The sequence below is a fragment of the Calonectris borealis genome, chromosome 5, assembly GCF_964195595.1.
Source record: "Calonectris borealis chromosome 5, bCalBor7.hap1.2, whole genome shotgun sequence".
NCBI lineage: Eukaryota > Metazoa > Chordata > Aves > Procellariiformes > Procellariidae > Calonectris > Calonectris borealis.
The window spans coordinates 41530575-41551077 of record NC_134316.1 but is presented as its reverse complement, the minus strand read 5'-3'; the positions used below and the strand labels follow the sequence as shown (position 1 = coordinate 41551077).

General features: G+C 34.3%; 1 protein-coding gene across 13 annotated transcripts in view; it reads right to left on the bottom strand.

Annotated features, from left to right (window-relative positions):
• UBR1 (ubiquitin protein ligase E3 component n-recognin 1) overlaps nucleotides 1-20503 on the bottom strand; it is a 79101-nt gene that overhangs the window by 5950 nt on the left and 52648 nt on the right. For 3 of the 13 annotated variants that reach the window (XM_075152026.1, XM_075152025.1, XM_075152032.1), the window contains 15 exons: nucleotides 19617-19804; nucleotides 18247-18452; nucleotides 14841-14934; nucleotides 12232-12384; nucleotides 11706-11803; nucleotides 10957-11050; nucleotides 9483-9631; nucleotides 7112-7167; nucleotides 6688-6784; nucleotides 5685-5752; nucleotides 4585-4735; nucleotides 3662-3749; nucleotides 1828-1961; nucleotides 1193-1222; nucleotides 738-846 (listed from right to left, as the gene is read on the bottom strand). In XM_075152026.1, coding sequence (XP_075008127.1) covers nucleotides 738-846; nucleotides 1193-1222; nucleotides 1828-1961; nucleotides 3662-3749; nucleotides 4585-4735; nucleotides 5685-5752; nucleotides 6688-6784; nucleotides 7112-7167; nucleotides 9483-9631; nucleotides 10957-11050; nucleotides 11706-11803; nucleotides 12232-12384; nucleotides 14841-14934; nucleotides 18247-18452; nucleotides 19617-19804 — 1715 coding nt within the window. The other 10 variants (XM_075152030.1, XM_075152029.1, XM_075152034.1 and 7 more) reach the window with 7 other exon arrangements.

The following is a 20503-nucleotide window of genomic DNA, read 5'->3' as shown; positions in this document are numbered from 1 at the left end:
AAAAAAAAAAAAAAACCAACACAAACAGAAAAAGCTAGTGTGAGCCAGAGAATTCTGTCAAGAACCAGGAATAATAATCAATGCAACTAAGTGCTCAAACGGTCCATTAAATACATGGAGACATTCTCCAAGACAATATAGCAGGATTATTCTCAGAGTTAGTAGGGGGCAGGAGGGTCTGTTTATTTTAACTTGTGTTTTTGAATGGAGAATTTTACTAATTATTTCTTTACTGCTAGATTGCAACATACATAATACTCAAATTATACCTTTTAACTATTAAGCTAGCTTTGACATTCATCAGTCTGTTTTGGCAATCCAGAGAAGAAATAGTACAAAGCCCCACCCTGCCAGCTACGTAACTTTCCATACGCTCATTCTATAGCTCATCTAATCAGCACTTTCGCTATAGACAGATTAAAAATAGGCCAATGAACAGTAAGTGGCATACCATGCAAGCAAAGGTTTATGATAACTTCTTTCTGCATGAATGTCATGTAGGTCTACAAGCACTAGTCCCTTAAACTGTAATTGTCTAATGTTTGAATTACCATAAAATATAGAATGTTTTATGTTTCTGAAGTGCTTTAAGAGATTCAGTATACCTGTGCACATCAAATAAATGTTTAGAACTCTAGTATGAATTTGAACTCAATCATTTATTAACAAATTTGATCCAGAATTCCCATAAAGCCATCACAACAGAAAAATGTGGCCTGTCCAGTCCCAATTAGTACCTTTGAAGCAGTGGATTTACTGTGTCCCAATATTCCTGGAAGAGCAGGAACAAATTGGTAGGTAGAGAGAGGTAACTACAAAGTGCCTTGAATTGCCCTTCTTCAGAAACTGCAAAAGAAAAAGAAAACATGAGCAACTGTTAAAGTGTTTCAGCACTGCTGAATAATTCACTCAAAACTAGAAATCTTCTGATCCCTTTTCCATTGAATAATGTGTATCTTACAGCTTCAGCATAGCTCCTAGCTAGTACAATTGGATGTAATTCCACTGACTTAATCAGAGTTATAATAATTTGCATTAACTGAGGATCTGCTTTAGGTTTAACAAATTTGACATACTTTATTAAGTAAATTAAGTCACGCATAAGTCACTGTAATAACAGAATTCCTTGCTTAAATTCCATTTCATTGCATAATGTGTAACACATGTTAGTGCAGCAGATTTCTGTACTTACCAAATTTTAGCTTTTCACTACCCTTTTGGCCTGCAATGATATTAAATTTTGCTATGATCAAGTCAGTGCTAACACATTACATAAAGTTGGGCTAATTTATAATAGTTTGCTGGGTAGTCATTTATTGGCTCTGCTACAGAAAATGGCATTGCTGATTCACCAGGAAGACTCCTCCCTATAGAATCAAAGTTCCAGACTAATGGTAAGGACCATAGCATATCCCAAAGCGCAGAGATTTTGACTCGTATATCCTAATCAAATTCAGACTTAGTTCACAGTTCATATAAATCAATTTAAGATGCTATATTTTTTTAAATATACTCCAGGCTATTTCTCATGTGATGTAATTTAAGCCCCTAGAATTATCCTTAAATCACTGAATCTTTGTATCCACAAATACTTACTATCAATACATCATTGATAATTCACATATTTGCAAATACTCTTTTCCATGCAAAGGCTGAGACAACTCAGCTTCTTATGCCTGCCCCTTCCTTAGTATTTCCTTTTCTTTCCAAGTCTTACTTTAATGTATTAACTATTGTTAAGTTATTGTGAACATTTAAAAATTCCATTCTTCTAAGCAAACAGTAAACAAAATCAATATATAGATACTTTGTTTTTCTCATATTTACCTTGTAGTAGTTCCTCAGGTGGAGAAACTCCCAGCAAATAATGAAAAAATAAAGCAGCACAACGAAGGTAAGGCATGATGCCTTTTTTAACACAATCCCACACAAGCCAGCCTGGAATATCCTGACTAAAGCAGCTGTAATACACAAACGAGAAATAGCTGCAGTAGTTCACAGTAGTTCTAGCACTTTCACATTTTGGCTAGCATTGGTAGAATGGCAGTTGTGTAGAAGCAACACTGATGTACCCCAAATTCTGTGGAAACAGCCACCAGCACCGAACTTCCGACTTCCCTGTTGTCCAAGGAATGAGTATTGAGTTTATGCAGAACACTTACATTAAGCCTTCAAATTATCTCAACTTATATTTTTCAGAATTATAAAAAATAAATAGCTAATACATAGCTGTCCATCTCTAGGTAACTCAAGATAACCTGATTTAAACTGTGCAATACAGCATCACACACAGAGCAATTGATTCTTACACTGGTTGTTTTTTATTGCCGAAAGCCAGCAATTTTTTGAAATGGAGGAAGTTCTTCATTCAGTTGGTGTTTTGAATGCAATTCAAAAATGAGAAAAAAAACCAAACATATATACATAAATACTCTTCAGGAACAACAAAACCAACAGAATTAAAAAATTAATACTCATACTTCATTATGGAAGTAACAACAGTAACACTCAGATTGTTTAAAATAAAGCTATACTAATTCCATTTTTGACAAAAAATACTGCAGTGATACTCATCTCAGTAATGATTCTTGTAGTTTGTGCGATATGAGCATTTAGTTTAAATTTCATAGTAAATTTAACTTACTTACGGTGTTCCTGTTTTCCAAAAATTTTAAACTTGGTTAAATTCACATTTTTGTGAACAGGATGTTCACACAAATGTTGACCAGGACCTGCTGAGGAACAACCTCTAAAGCTGTATTATAATATCATAGACCATTGCAAAATTATTACGCAGATTGTGCTCTTTAAGCACAGATAGGTCAGAGTTAGAAGATGACAATGCATACACAGAAATTAAAACACTAAAAGTTTCAGAACTGGGTTGTCTAAACTTTGGCATTTAATACTGTACCTGGGCATCCCAGTACAGTGACCTGATTTTCCAAAATGCACAGCACCTATGATTCTAAGCCTCAGAAAAACTACTCCTATTACTTAAATTTTAAATATTTCCAAATTTAGACGTAAAACTTTTAGACAAGTGAGTAGCATTGTCAATCCTTGAGAAACATATCTTTGCAACTAGCTTTGGTGAAGATAAATCAAAGCAGAATTTGTAGAGGGTGCATCCCTATTTTCTAGTTTATTTCACACACAGATACTGAAGTACTGAAGAGCGGTAGCTATACCTATCAAAAAAATCTGAAAAGATGGGCACTAACACTCAAACAAATAAGCAACTGTGTTTAGCTTTACACTTCTCCCCCTCTTATAGTAGAGCCATTTCCTTCTTTCTGGCCTCCACCTATAATCGAGAGATCAAAAAAAAAAAAAAAAAACACCAATCAAGGCAAAGAAAAAATAACTATTATAGTTAGTGGTTGTATTTCTCTCCAGAATGGATATAGGTATTTTTTCATCTTTAGACTAAGAATTTACTCTGTTGTCCACAAAAAGTAGCTATTTTAACTAAAAGTGTTCCTTTCACCAGTTTCTTTCTTTTCAGTATTCAGGAGTACGGGAAGAAAGCACAAGGCATTGTGCTAACTCCCCACACAAAATGGATAATTTTTTCCCTGTTTTCTGTGTTGTTCAGGTCAATCCCTGTGGACTGCCATCTTTCTAGGAAATGGAGTGCTATAACTGAACTGCTACTTACCCACCAGTATACTGGCAAACCTCTCTACAGAAAGACTGTGCAGACCGTGCCTCCTCACTGTTGTCAGGTGATCGAGCGGTAGGGGATTCTGCACACGAAAAGATGAATCCCACTGTAAATGTACTTCATTTGTGACACACTTCTCTTTTTTTACATATACTTAGCTTTTTTTTTTAAATTGCATTACAGAAATATTTCCACTTTATTTTGCTTAATTCTTTTCTATTTGTTGTTTTTAACCTAACAAATGTCCTCCTAAAACTGCGTGCTATAAAGAAGAATCAGGATTACTGCCTCATTGCTCATTCTCACGTAAAAACTGCTTCCTTTGTCCTACGTAGATTAAGCTACAGGAATTTTTTTTTTTTTTTTTTAATTCCCATCATGCTGAAGAAAAAGGAAAGCAGTAGCTAGGAAGCCTGTAGGTTACTGACGCTTTTTAACACTAGTAAAAAATACAGAGAAAAGTGAAATTCTCTCCTAACAGTTTATAGGATTCCGTATTTTGGAATATTTTCTGGGTATTTACTAGGTTGAAGGGTAAAGAAAAGTTTATTTCCCAAATCCATACTAACTGTCACTGTACAGCTCAGAGTGCTGCTGCTTGGGCAGAGCTTTGCTTCTCCTACAAGGAGTGAAGAGGGGAAAGTCACCACTCTGGAATGACTGACTTGAGCAAGTATTGATATATCAATAACTATTTTGTTTTCTTAGGCTAAGCACACAGAAATGATATAACAAAATGCTCTGAAAACGATGTAGTGCTATTTATTTTTTTATCAGAAAACTGTTATTACTACCTAGCACTAAGTATCATTTATTATGAGGAAGTTTATACCTGGAAGACACTAGTGGTGTCCATCCATTATTTTTAAGAAATTGTGTAAAAATGCCAGAATAATCCAACCCAAATATAGCTCTACCTGTTGCTGAAGAGACGACAATTTGTGTTATGTGTGCCAGTGTTGTCAGATGGAAGAGGTAGAGGTGGTTATAGGCTGAACTAATTGATGAAGGTTGCAAGTCTACAGCATCCTCCCAGTATAAAGAGGGAAAGGATAACACAACTCCCACCTAGAGAGAAAAGGAAGGAATAAATATTAAAGTAACAGGAATTTGGTAATAATTACATGGGTAATAGAAATTATATTCTCACTACACATTTATATTTCATTTCTGTAGTCAATTTAAATATGTTCATTTATCTTGCTAGCTTTAATTCACAAAGTATAGCAAAAATTCATTGGAAAATATTAACCATTTGTGCCCCTCTAACATGTAGGAAATTCAGATATAGTTCCACTGTAATTGCCAGTTTAAAGGTACACCAAGAAAGCTTGTTCAATTCCTAGAAAGCTTAATTTCTGGTTTTTGACATAAGACAAAGCACACTGAAAAAAGTGAGAAGCATTAGTTAGAAAGGCAACCAGGACAAAACAGGTTTTATTTTCGTGGGGTTTTTTTTTGTTTTTTTTTTTTTTTTTTTTTTTGTTATGTGGTTCTGGTTGGTTGGTTTGGGGGCGGGTTGGGTTGTTGGGTTTTTTTTTGTTTGGTGTGGTTTTTTTTTTTTTTAACAGTAGAAGAAACTATAATACAGATTCGTATTAAGAAGAGAAAGAAGAGGCTAAGAAGAGTAAAGAACGTAATGAGATAGAATGTGAAGGAATCAGAAGGTATGAGGGGCCTATTGAGACAAAAGGAAGTGAAGGAAACAAGCTGAATGGGTGCGTTTCTCAAGTGTTTTTGGAGGTTTGATAGCAATGGAGGTGGTAAAAAGATAATTGAGATTGCAAGCATGAAATTTAGTAAGAGTGAGACAGGAAAGACTTGAAAGCTAGAAGAACAGCAGAACTAAAAGTAAACATTCGTATATAGCAGCCATATGTAATCACTTGGTTGTTTGCAGTGCTTATGTATAACCATTCGACTCATCGATAATGCAGGACTATCTACAGGGTAAAGTACACAAAAATACATGCTCAAAAAAAAAGTATTAATACGAAGAATAAATGAACCTGCTTACCAAAATGTGGAACATATCTACTTCTAAGAGGGATGGAGTGTCCTCCCCTTTCAAGTTTGGTAGAAGAACTAAAAAATAAAGATATCAATTATGCATTTGATATGTATTTTTTCTTTTGGATTGAACTGCAATATCAGAATCTGATTTTACAGCCTCTATCATTTCAGTGTTTTCATCAAAAATATGTTCAAGTCTCTGAACTAAGGAAGTATCTGTTTAATTAACAGCTTACCATTTACTTAATTGATTGTGCATCTGCTTAGCTATTTCCACATGCCCAACCAGCTCACAATTTTAATGACTAGATGTTCAAAATTCTGAGATAAAAATCTTGATTTATTTCTCCAGTTCTAATAAAGCACGCACAGTGTTAAGGGTGAAGTCCACAAATGTACTTAGGCACTGCAACAGCAGATGCCTCACAACATAGCCCAATACAAAAGCCTGTACCGCATCTAAGAATCCTATCAAGTAGAAGGCAAGTCAAAGAGTGGGATTCACAAAGGCCACCATGCTAACTTAATCAGTAAGAAACACAGAGGATAGCTATGTGTCTCAAACTAGCTCTCCCTGAGACCAAAATATCTCAAACTAGACTGCAAGCAGCCTTTTGAAAGTACTAAAAAGATAAAGTCTCATAATTGAGAGAACACCTGGTTTGTACCTTTATCCACCTATTTAGCACAGAATTTGAGTAATTTTGAACATTGCCAGAAATAGATTGTTAACCATCTGTTACTATTCCAGATCTGAGTATCTCCAGGCTAGGTAATCTGGGATAGAAGATTTTTTGGGAACTTCAATGATACAGGGCTGGGTTAACAGAATTATTGATTACTTAAGTTCAAGCAATACTCCATGATTTCAGGCAACGTTAGAGAAACTGAAGTTAGCACTGTTATCAGTAGTCTAACCTTTGCGTCTATGTTGTATTAATGTGTGTGCCATTTTGCAATAGAAACTTCTGCAACACGAAAGGTAGTAAAGAAAAGGAATAAAATACCTCCTAGAAGACGAATCAGATGTTTCTGAATCAGGACCTGTGGTGATGTTGTTCTCTGAGCAGCTGCAAACTGCACTAATGCTTTAAGGCCACTGTGCTAGAGCACAAGAGAAAATGGTTGGACAGGAAAAAAAGGAAAGATATAATAGTGAAATAAAGCTGCAAAAACATATCTACTTCTACAAACAGAAAATACATTGATAAGTGAATTTAATATGAAATTCCATGTCTAAGTAGAAACATTATTCTTCCAAAATGCTCTTTATGTTATCAATCTAAACATTCTGAGAGCTATCCCTCAACAGAGAATGATCTTGATGTTAGCAGCTTCAACAGTAAGTTTTTTATATATGTGTGTGTATTTTATATATATATATGTAAGTTTTTTTGTTTAAAATGTATTGCATACCTTACTTGCCCATACCTGTCTATTTTGTAGAGATCCAAATAAAGGCTTGCCCTCTGTTTCCAAGAGGTTTTCTTAAAATTAAACACACAAAAAATTAAGTTGCTTTGTCCTACAGGAACTAACATAACATTTCTGTTAGAATACACTTAGTCCAAGATTAATTTATTCTGAGTATATGTACTTCTTTTTAAAGCTCAACTTTATTCTGACAAGAGAATTCTCTTGAAAAATCTATCTTAAATAGTACTGAATGTTTCCCAGATAAATGGTTGTAACGAGCATTTTAAAAACATTTGGTTTTCAGATCTTGCTAACTAGGGATTTAAAGGAACACTCTTTCACATGAATGATAAGACATTCTATGGATTTAGTTGTATTTTCAGTTACCCTTATACAATGCTCAAAAACATCAAGGTATGTTTACAAGGATCTTATCCTCAGATTTGCACTACTGCACTTGACTATAGTTTAACAAAAATATTTTGAAAACAAAATTCCCAAACTGGAATACAATTCAGCTTTCCTCCCTGAGTGCATTGGTTCTGACGGGATAATAAAGAGAAAATAAGCCAATAAAAATAAGAAACCAAATTAACTCAATTGAATAAAAAGGTATCAATTCAAATGTTTTTGTGCTTTAGTCACTTCTCAGACATGAATCGGTACTTCAAGATCTTAGAATTTTTTTTGTTGTTTTCACTGGGGGTTTTTTGGATGGGAGGTTTTTGATTGTGGGATTTTTCTTGTGTGTTTTTTTTTTTTAAACCACCTCTAACAAAAAATGAAAGTGTTTTAACTTAGCACTTCCATATATCAGTTTAACACACAACATGTGGAGTTGCTGAGGAAACAGGGGAAAAATCAGATTTGTATTTTTAAGTGTCTGGCTTTAGGCACTAAAAGCAGTTCACATCCCTTGGGCCATTGATGCTTTGAACCTCCTTTAGAGACTCCACTAATAGAGGTTCCTTGTCTAGGCAGCTTGGCTACATGCCTGTACATGGTTTTTAATAATGCACCCTATGACTAGATTCAAAACCAGCATACTAGAAGCTATGTAGGCAGTTTTGCTTTACAATTTCATGGAAGCCTGCTCTATTTGTAAACAAAAATGAATCCAAGGAAGTGGTGTAGCCTAGTATAGGTCAAGACTGTCACAGTGGTCCCTCTGGTTTTATAATCTTGGCCTGGTAAGGCATCTGAATTTTCTACTTCTGACATATGCCTTCGATATCACACCTGTGATAACAGTTATTGCATTTATACACTTGCTGGCAAACTCATCCCTGAGAGCCACCAATGTCTTTTTTTAGATATCAAATGAAAACAATCTGCACAGCATTAAGTGCATTAATGTTAGAAGAGCTGGGTGGCTTCCAGTCCTCTCCCGACCCATTTGAAAACTCCGATAAAATCCAACACTAAAAAGACGCACTAGTTTTCATTACTATTCCTGCCTTATCAGAATATTCCCAATCCTCCTAAAAACCTTTTTAACTCTTGATACTCCAGTTGGGTCAAGTCCACTATAGATTTAAGGTAGATTACACTTGCACTTCAACAGCTTCATCAAGAAAAAATGGCATACTTGGCAAATCATATTTATGGAGATGTACAATTACATTCTCAATTCCTTCAGCATGCATTTCAGGCTTACTCTGGCCTCTCTCCCTGCCTGGAAGCCCCTACAGATTTATCTACAGCTTCATGTTTCTTACACAAACTTCTTTGTGTATATAGTACAGAAATGAAATGAGACTGACAGGTACATTATCCCAAAAAAATGCAATCATTTTTATGGTAATTATTTTGCCTTCAAAAAGAGATTCATGCCAGAGAATGTTTGTGGGTTGTTTTTTTTTTTTTCCTACCAGGTATCTGGCTTAGCAATTTCAGAATACAAAAGACCATATTTCTTCTACAAATTCCATGAGAATTCTTTGAGAATAGAGACAAAAAGAAATAATGAGAGAGGGAGTGCTATTTCATAGCTGTTAGATATCTAGCTGTGTAGGAGATGCCTGCAGGTCAATGATCTTTGGCAGCCTGAAGATATTCATTGAACATGCTTAACGTTACAATTAGTAACGTGGAACATGATCACTCGCTCCTCTCTTAGATTAAACTCACCAATGTTGGCATTCTATACTGTATTTTATAAACTACCATCTAACAAAAACATCCTATTACTTATATTGGATTATAGATTATCATTCTATTATTATATATGTAATTACATATAATATACATTGTTATACTATTACATATTGCTCTTATTTATGTAGAACTATTATTATTTATACAATCAAATTGTATAAAATTATATAATCAAACAACTGTAAGATTTTCAAGTCATGAGAAGGAATAAATCCAAGTTATGCTTTACCTATACACTGGATGGTAAAAGCACATGTGCTCCAGGTCATCATAGGAATCCGGTAATCAGCTTCATTTGGAGCAACTTTTAGCCCAACTCTATAAATGGTGGTGGCAAAGAGAATAAGCATCTCCTTGATACTGCTTGAGTATTTGGCTCTGCAAAACCAAGCAAAGATAATTTCAGTCTAAATTATTAATACTGCTTATTACTTACCAGTCAATCAATCACTAACAAACTCTAAGTTATTTATGAAAGAATTTTTGAAGACAAAGGCCCCCTGTCTGTACAGAGGAGAAAAAAAATTACTAGTTTCCAGTAGTAAACAAGTACCTTGACAAAACAGGCTCTGAAAATTGAGAGATTAAGAGCTGCCAGGCTGGAAGGAGTCTATTTCTGTATACTGTATTATAATTTACATTCAAAAAATGCAAACATTTAAATCAAAGTAAAATACAATGAAAAATACAAATGCGAGTAAGCAAATGTAATTGTAGGTGCTGGAGTGAAAATATATCCTATCTCATAAGGCACTAAAAATGGAAAGATAGACATTTCAAATGTGTTTTAAAACACATTTTTTAGCATTTAAGCTCCTTTCAACTGACATTGGGTTAGTTTATGTAAATGCAGTTACATGTAGAAAAGTGCCTAGGCAAAAACACGTACAGTTTTAATGGCTTGTGTTTTTTCAAAGTCATACACAGAACGTTGTAACAGAATTAATAATTCATATTAATTCTCCAAATCTCTACAGCCAAAACAATTGTATCACCAAGTTTGGGGTTTAGCCAGGCTCATACTTAAACACCAAATTGTTTAAGTGCAAACTATAGAATCTTGCCTATGGAGATCAGTTATCAAGAAAGAATTTTATTCAACTTTCTGACGACATTTTTACAAATCGCAGATATGTGTAAGTACTTTGCATAACTATGATGTCAGTCAGAAGCAGCAGAAGTAGAGTACTTATAACATGATCTAAAAAGAAGACAGACAGCTGAGTACAATTGAAAGTATCCATTCATTCTGTTTTAGTGGGAGAGCACTTTTGCCCACTGGAATAGAAACAGACAACACAGCCCTATTCCTTTGAGTAATCTATATTACATTAATGCATCCAAAACCAAGTGAAATCTACCCTGAAACAGATATATAGCAGGAAAATTAAGGCACACGGGCGTTAAATAACTTGCCTAGACGCCCAGGAAGTGACCCAAATCACTGGAATTGTGGATTAGAAGATTCCAGACTCCTAGCTGTGTACCAAGAACATAAGAACTATCAGACTGGATTTGACCAAGAGGTCCATCTAGCTCTGTATAGATCTCATGTTCAGTGAATGCTTAAGGAAAAGTATAAGTAAGCCCATATTCAGACCAAACAGATCATATGCCTTTCCTTCAATACAAATCCTGAAGTATACCTAGGTAATTTTAGGGAGAAATAACATAATGCAGAGAGCACTTCCAGTAACACTTACGAGGACTGAACTCCAAAACTAAGGATGGAATGGAATTCCAAAGCAGAGTTCCCCATTCCCTTGTTGGCGAAAGCTGGAAGATTTTGTTTCTCTCCTTCCAGAAAAAAAAATTGATCCACATTAAAAAACAAAGAAGTTGTAACAGTTTTTACAGCAGTCTAACAGAAGTGAGACTTACTTTTATTTTAAACTGGTTTGAAAATAATTCTGAACAGACCTCACCAGCCAAACTGTCTTCTAACCCTCCTCCTTAAGTAACATTTTCTTCTATTCCCAGAAATATGAGGATTAAAAGTAGTGCTTTGCTGGTGAGGAAAAAGAACTTTCCTGTATTATAAGAGTGCAAGGAGTATGTTGATTCTCTGCACCTTCTGTTTTCTAAACACCCATACATGTTTTTATTCCAGCCCTTTTAATTTAATTTTTCTCTTTTTTACTACATCACAGTCAATACAAAAGTTTAATTAACTCTGAGTGTTAGTTGGTGGCTATCCTCTCCAAGTGTACATAATTTTCTTCTACAAGGAAAAAGGAAAGAATTTAACAGAAACCAGAAAATTGGTGAGGGCACTGTGAAATCAAGACGTCAGCTCAGAAAGGGCCATGACTTTATCCCCAACTTTATTTGATACTGTCTTGATTGATAGCAAAATGTATTCTTTATTTGAAGTTTTCTGTTGGTATTAGTTAAAACATGTACTGGCATATTAGATATCCCACAGAATACCTTCAAAATTAAGATAACAAACCTTTAGCATTTTTCACACTGTAGCCCGATATCCTGACTATGATAATCTCCAGCCACCTAGCCAGGGACAGAATTTGAGCTACTGCCTCTGCATCCTCACTGAAAACAGAAATAGAAAGCAGGTTTTACTTTAACACTCAAAGAATCACCTTATCTTTAAAAAGAGAGGACACATTTAGATCAAAACACATTAACTCAGTATTTGCACAGTTTTGCTGGCTTTGTAAATTTTGAGCAAACAGTACAAAATGAAGTGTTAGGCTAAATACTAGATCTAGGTACTTTCTCATTTGATACGAGCTCCAAAAAATAGCCAATCCAAATATGCTTTTTTTAAAAAAAAAAAATTGACTGTCAAAAGCAGTATATTTGGCTGAATAGTCAATAAGGAGATATGCAGTCTTTTATACAGATTAGGAAGGCCAGCCCAAGTTTTCCTTCCAAAAATTTGAAAAGCTGACCAGCCCCAAAGTAATTTTTACTTTTTTTTTTTTTTTAATGAAAGGCTATGCGATCTGCTACTTCACCTGTTTATTTTTTGAGCCTGCAATGGAACGATAGGAATCACAGTATTGCACAGAGATTTGCAAAGTGGACAAAGATACTCTCCATTCTCCAAATCAAATATCTGTTCAACATGCAGACGTTGTCGGAAGTTCAGCTGCATGGCTTCAAAGTACCTACAACATTGAAAAGGAATTTACTAGAAAGTGCAATGGCTCAAATGTGACATGAAAACAAAAGTTCAAGTAATTAAAAGTGTTATTATCTAGCAAATACCTATCCAAGCCAACAAACAAGTCTTTCTTTTCCTTTGATTTATAACTCTCTCACGTGCTTGGATGTGAAAATAAAACCTTTGAGCACATAAATGAACGCATGCAAAAATGCATGGTATACCACTCATGCAAAAATGACAGCAACTTTTGCTTGCTTTTAAGATCCTTTTAAATTTCATTAACATTTTTACAGACAAGCAGTACTTAAATTTTCTACTCTTCTCTCACAATGTCTTCAACACAATGAAACATTGTACCTAATATCTCTCATATGCAATTCATTACAGTAAGTTTGAAACAGGGATTGTACACATTTTTATTTAACTTTAGCAAAAACTACCAGTAACATTTCATGAATGAATAATCAGCTATTCATGGCAATGACTGAGCCTCATGACTAGACAATGAAACTGTAGCTTTCTTTTAACAGGAAGAGAGGATAATGTTTATATTACAGTGTTGCACTGAGGCTATTTCAAAGTCAAAAGGAAACTAAGAAATCACTATGATCTTTTTACAGGTTTCTTTATAATTTTTGCCGCCTCAGTGGATGGAGTAAGCTTTCAAATTTCATTAATGTCTCAGCGGTATTATTAGGAACAAAAAGATTCAATGTTCAAATCTTCCTGCCTGGATACAAGCAACTAAGTTCAGTACTAATGTTCAGACTGGGTATGTAGCATCTTAAAGACAGATATGAAATTATCTAACTTCCACAAAAATAATAACTAGATGATTTTTTTTTCTTTAAATCATACATCTTAAGGGAAAAAATAAAATCCCATTTATGTAATAAGAGAAAATGTGTGTGCGGGGGCATCTGCAGAAGTTGTCACGATTACAGAATATTTAGGAAAGGATTCTGTTACAATCAACAAAAACATACATTTATTTTCCCACATTCAAACAACCATGTTTTTGCAAGCAACTCCTCTTCCTCATACATGGCAACTACAAAGATACTCCATTCATTTGAACTCGTACTGTTTTAGAGAGTATTTTGCAGTATTTTTAGGCTGCACAGATACTCTAGAAAGGCGTGGCAGGCATCGTTTGGAGGAATATTAGTAAGTTAGAATGTCTGTTACGTAATAAATAAAAGACTATACTCAAACCTTCCGTGCCATCCCGTATGAGAAGAGCCTGTTGTCCATTTTAATCCCATTTACCCATACAGCAAGTCATCTTTTCTTAAAAAGAGCAAGGGAACTGAGCTCCAATGTTGCACTACTTAGATCTACGCAGATGTAGATGGATCTGCCAAGAGCAGATGTATTATACTCAAGGAACATAATTCCGTATCATTTTAAGTGTGTGCACCTATTTATTCTGTATTGATGTTTTATTGTAAAAAAAAAAAAAAATATATACACACATATAGAAAAGTAAATGATAAGCACTAGAAGTTTAGTCAGATTTTTAAAAGTAAAATGGCACAAGTACAAACAACAAACCTCAAGAGATTGTCTATATCATACAACAATATAAAGTAGCTTGCAATTGTATGACCCAACTCTCTTTATCTGTTGATAATACTTCAGTGGGATTATTTCTATTATTATTTCACACTATTTATCTTGTTTAGACTTGCCAGACCTGTGTGGAGTCAAATGCAGAGAGCATTAGCTTTGCTCTCTGTAATCCTACAAATGTAGCTGCAACCAGGATGACTATATTCTGCAAGCTAAGTAACTTGGTCTTTTAATATTTCAGGTTGCATTCTAATCCAACACACTTGGTCTAAATTGGAAGCTCCCCAAACAATAGAAATCTAGTAAAGTTTTTAAGCACTCTATCAACTCTTCCCTCTTGCTTTTTATTACGAGTTTGTTCACCGATAGGGGAGGAGTGGAAGGTGGGAAGAAATATTGGTCGACTTGACCATTCACATTCTATTCTAAATGTCGGATTCTTATCTAAAGACTCACTGGAGTAAGTCAGCTTCAGCCTTTAAGTACTGATCTGGTAACAGGCTTTCGGAGTCAAAAGTATTGTTGCTATTGAACGCTCACCTGGAAGATTCCTACTGGTTCTCATTGTATTGCTAAAAATAAGCCTACTAGATATGGTTTCTTATTCTTGACCAATTTTACCCTATTGGTTTTATTTGCATAAATTAGAAACTACTTAGACATTCTTCTTTGGGTCACAGAAGGCAATAAAAACTTTTGATAATAATTTTCTTCATCAGGTCAAAACTCTTGTGCCATACTTCATTTTTAGATGAGTACAAATAGTTTTGACTCCTTAATTAAATACCCACTTACTGTACTGTGTTTTCAGTGTGCACTTAGACGTTTTGGAAAATAGATTAATAAAAAAAAAAAAATTAAAAGGCTGCAAAGACACATCCTTACTTCTGCCAGCAGGCTGCGTGCATCACGTGACCACAGCTCCCTGTGTGGGTCCCACAAGGCAAATCAGGGTGCATGAAGAGAGGATCTAGCGTATCTAGAAAGACACGGCAGAAAGAAATCGTTGAAAGAACAATAACGTAACTTCCCATCAGAATGAGCAGAAATAAACAACAGTATACACAGAACACAAGCCTTCAGATTTTATTTTCCCACAGTTTGCACAGTCACATTAAAATCCCATTTGGCTAGCTTTTTCAGGCCAATACTCTAGCAAAGTAACCACAAGACCAAACCCACTTAAACTACTGAAGGCTTTCCACTAATTATGAAGAAAAACATGACAAAATCCAAATGCAATAGTAAATTGTTTAAAAAAAAAAAAAGAAAAGGGTTCTTCAGTACTGGAATAGCCTGTGGTTGGATTCGCTATCACTGAAGTGTTTAATGTATTTGTTATTGTATTTTTAAATGAAAGAAAACGAAACCACTAAGGACAAGAAAGATCAGGCATTTCTCCAACTAATACCTTATATTTTCAAACCACTGACACGAACAGCATTGCTGAATAACAAAGTCAAGTCTATCTTTTACTAATCTTGCATAATTCTTAACAACAAAAACATTATGAGAATGTAATGGTGTCTTTGTGCTGCATATATACTCAAAGTGAGATTCCATTTTCCTCTTAAAGATATCTAAACAATACTGAACCGAAAAACAGCAGTCCTCCAAACCTCATCTGGTGGACTGTTTATGATTTTGAACAGATATACCCGAGTTTGACAAAATGGAAAAGAAAAAAAAAACACCACACAAAAAACCTAGCACCCAAATTGCACTGAAAATATAATTCTATTTGACAGCAGCTGAAGCTGCTCTAAATCAAATGGAAACTGAAATAAGAAAGTGAACCTTTGTCTAACACTAATTTGCCACTATCTGCACTTCTGCTGTGGGAACAAGCATTTTGCCACTTATTTAGATCTTCAAATTAAAAAAACTCTTGCAGGCCTACTTCTAACTGATGAGCTGCAGAGGACCATGCCGTAGAGAGCAAGCGCTATAAATAATATCCAGAAGTGGCTTTAGGAAAAGGAACTTAATTCTCTTCTTTTTTCAATTATTTCAATAGCCCAACACGTCACTGCAGAAAGCTTACGAGCGTATCTGACTATAAGAGCATAGGATTTAATTTGTACTTCCGAGTACCACAGAAGAGAGGAAAAAAAAAGGATGCAATTAGTACATGGCCTAGATAAAAATTCTATGCAGCTGGCTCAAAATTGCCATTATCAGTAGTTCGCTGTTAAAAAGAAAAATGTATCAAACAGGACTCTGCAGGAGTCTGTCCTGGGTCTAGGACTAGTCAGTATTTGTTAATGACCCAGAGGAGGAAACACAAAACATCTTATTAAGTGAAACAACTTAGTAAAGATTTGCAAGCGTGATACAGAATAGGGTAATACCCTGGAGAAATAAGAAACAATGCTGAACTTCCCTTTGCTTTAGAATTCTATCTGATATCATTCAAGAGTATACTTCTAGACTAAAGCAGGAATAATGAACTGCACAAACACAGAATTTAAAGCTATTTGCTAGACAGTAGTGTCATTAAAAAAATAGGACATAGGGTTCATTTTGTTTTATGAGCTGACCATGAATCAACAATACACTATTATAAAATAGAAAAAAACATATTTGAAAATAAGTAGGAATTTAAACTACAAGTTGTAACATTCTTGCCATGCACAGGCAACAAACTAGAAGACATCTTACAGACCTCCAATTTTAGTATCTTTCAACACTGCATCCTTATTCCTTATATATTAGTTAGCTTGAATAAGCAGGATTTGACTCAGCTTTATAATAAGATATGGGCAGATACATAGAGAATGTATATTGATTAATAAATACTTACTAGATAATAGCTATTTAAATTTTTATCTGTGTTAAAATAAATATAATCAATTTACAGGGAAAAAAATTACCACTTTTAACTTTTAATTATTATTTAATATTATAGTGTATTTGAATCAAACTAGCAGTTTTATGATGAGATGTATATCCACCTTCGGATGATTTCACCTAAACAACATTTGCCGAGGCTGTGACAAGTAGGACAGAGCCAAAAATTCTAATAAACATGAAAATAAATTAGCTTACCTTCTCCTTACCCACAAAACCAGTTACCCTGGCCAAAGAACGAGGGTGGTTTATTAAGTTCCTTTCTTGACAAATCCATTTTTGACATTTCTTACTGCTTTACTGTCTATCTTTATTTTTTTATATTGTCTTATAAACTAGTAATAATTACTATCATCCAATATACTTTTGGGCATCCAGGCTGGCTGGAATACTCAAATTTTTAGTACTTTCATTTCACTTCTGGTTTTTTGGTGTTTTTTTTTTTTTTTTAGACAAATACTTGTTTGCCCTTCTTACCCTTCTGAGATCTCCAATATCTTCTACGCATTTTAAAAAATAATTAAAGATTATACTGATGACAATGGTTCTGATAGTACTTTCAATATTACTTTAATAATTGCCATCATGAATACAGTGAAGTTATTGAGATATGTTTCAACTTTTATCTTATTCTGGACTGTATTTCTCTCTTGTTAAAAGTAAAACCCATCAAGCATCTGATCTTGAATTATTATTAATTTTCTTTTTCAAAAAGAGATCAAAAAAGTCAGTGAGTACTTAAGTTTTCCCTTTTCCTTATATTTATTTTCTTTCTTTCCCTTAAGTAACTGACCAAAATCTTTCTCATGTTTAATCAACTGTTACTTACAAAAAAATTCTGGTTGGTCTTTGTGTTTCTTGCTACCAATATGCTATTATGCAACTCTAACTCTTGTGTTTGTATTATTCTCTTGTATTAATTTTTTTTTTCATTCATCAGATGATATCGTATGATCCTTGCTTACACTTTTCTATTTTTTATTACTTCCTAGACATGAAAAAAAACCAAAACAAAAAAAAAAACCCCAAACAAAAAAAACCCCAAACCCTCCTGAGGCTGCCATATTGGTCTCTGATAATGTTCATGTAATTCCTCCATATTGGGAAAGTTTGCTGCTGTACTTGAATAAACAGGAACTGTTAACGTTCTTGGATTTTTTCCAGAGTGACCACTCCTAACAAATCTCTAAGTTTTATAAAATCTTCTTATGAGATTAAAGCATTTTCCGATTTCCCAGAGACAAATCAAAATCTACATACGCTTCTCATTTTTAAGTTTTAAAGCATGGATTTTAAAACAATTTAAAAATTTTCACTTTCTTTTTATTAAGTAAGGTAAGCCATTTAGCAATCTGACCGAATACAGAGTTTAATTAGGTTCAAAAGGTATGAGCTCTAGGTACAGAACTGCTTGTAGTCTAAAAGAAGAAAAATCGCATACCCCCTGAGAGTTCAAGAATTCTGCTCCTATTCTGAGTTAAGGCAGTTGATTTCTGGACACAGGCAGATAATACCATGGCAGCACTTTCCAACTTTACTTCCTGTTCCTCCTGACAAAGAATACACGTCAGAACTTCTTTCTCAGCAACAGATGGACCTCGTTTGGGACCCAAAGCAATTTTGGAGTAATCAATTGCCGAAGACATGCTGTAAGACCATAAGTGACACAGATATAAAATAATCACATGGCTTTTTCTGAACAAACTTATTCTTCCAGGCATCTAAAAATGTAATACACTGCTAACATTTCTGGTTTTATACCAAAGTGCTTTACAAAACCAAATGATGACCAAAACAATGAAGAAACACTTCAATCCTCACTAAAATGCAGTATTCTTTAAAAATAGAAAGTGGAAGACAGCTAATATAGAATAACACAATGAAATGGATTCAGACAGCAGGAAATTCAGGAAGCTGTGTTCAATATAGATTGGATTAAATATATTTTAATCTTACAGACACATTAAAATTGTTTCCCATTCTTGAAGAAAACATACTGAAAATGAATGCCACTGCCTTAATTCACTGCTTTGTGACACAATAAGTCTCCATACATTTTTTTAAATATTCCTTATTCCAGAGTTCAACAATGATTTATAGAACACGATTTATTAAAGATCAAAGCACACAAGTGATCTGTACGTTTTTTCCAGCAGATATCTCTATTTTCCTGATTAGTTTTGTGCAGCCCCAAGTAGACCAAAATTTTGAGTTGTATTAAGTATACTATATTGTTGAAGCATCTCTAGAACAGGAGCAAGCCATACCAACAAAATTATAACCAATATAAACCAAACATCTTCAGTACGAAATCAGATTTTAAAAATTGATGAACAGAAATATCAGTGACTTGAGCTACAAGAAGCATATTTTCTTCATTGCAACTTAACCTTAAGGCATATTGGCTTTCAGATTCTTTCCAAATTAAATACATAATTTTTCATGTAAGGTAGACAGTCACGTCCAAAATTACAGTGTTGTCAACTCAGCAGCTTTCTAATGACATTTTTTCAAACATTAAGCAATGTAAGTATCCACCATTTGAAGAAATAATTAATTTTCTTATTGTTTACCTTATGCTGCTCTACAAAGTGAGTCCACTGTTCTTACATTAGCATACACATGCTAGTTTACATATAATTCTGTAACACAAGATGACTTAAAAGTAAATAGAGACACAAGTTTGCTGACTAGGATGACACAATTTGTTCCTTGAATGTACTTTCAAAATTTTTGTGTAGCATAATGAACTTATGTAGCAGAGGTAATGAACTCTTCCCACCAGAACTCTCGATGTCTCTTTTTTCTTACCTTTCTTCCTCCATAATAGCATCTTCTTTCCCCGGTGCCTCCAGCGTGTTTTCGTACAGGAGCTTATGGGTTTCAATGAAATTCCTCTGCAGTGCAGACATCTGGGCCATTATCTTCTGGCGGTGCAACCTAGCTGCTTCTGCCTTTCTCTTCCGCTCAGCTTTCTCTTTATCCTGAGTGCTCTGTGTCTTACAATAGAAGAGAATAAAGAAATCACAGGCAACAGAAAACATCAAAAAATGAGAATAATCTTTCCCCAACTATATGCAGTCTAACACTGATATCGAATTCCTTAACTGACAACAACTTTAATGATAAAAAAAAGTTAACTGCTATCTGAAAAATGTAAATCTAAAACCTTAAATGTTGACTAGGTTCATTAACCTAGGCAAAAGAAAGATTTTGAGGGGTCCACAAAAGGTCACCAGTACAATCCCTTGCACAAAGACAGGATCAATAATACCTGATCCATTTTAATTAGGTGCTTGTCTGTTCTTAAGAAACTTTAGTGAGGTGAACATCACAAGCCTCCTCCAGTATTTTGTTATTCTCCCCATAAGCGAAACCCCTACTAAGTATTCAGTATCTCCCTTACAGGAATTTAAAAAAATTTTATCTTGAACCACACAGCAAACAGATTGTTCCTACATTTTTGTGGCAGCATTTTATGCATCTGAGGATTGTAATTTCCCCTATTCTTCTTTATTGTAGACTAGAAAACTATTCTTACAGAATTTCTTTATCTATCATGTTTTCAAAAACTATAAACAGAGTATTTATATGCTTTGGAAATGTAGAATTCAAAAAACACAGGTAGACTTAATTGAAACATATAAAAACTAATTCCTCTTATTCAATTACTTAAGGCACAAATTCAACTTTATACA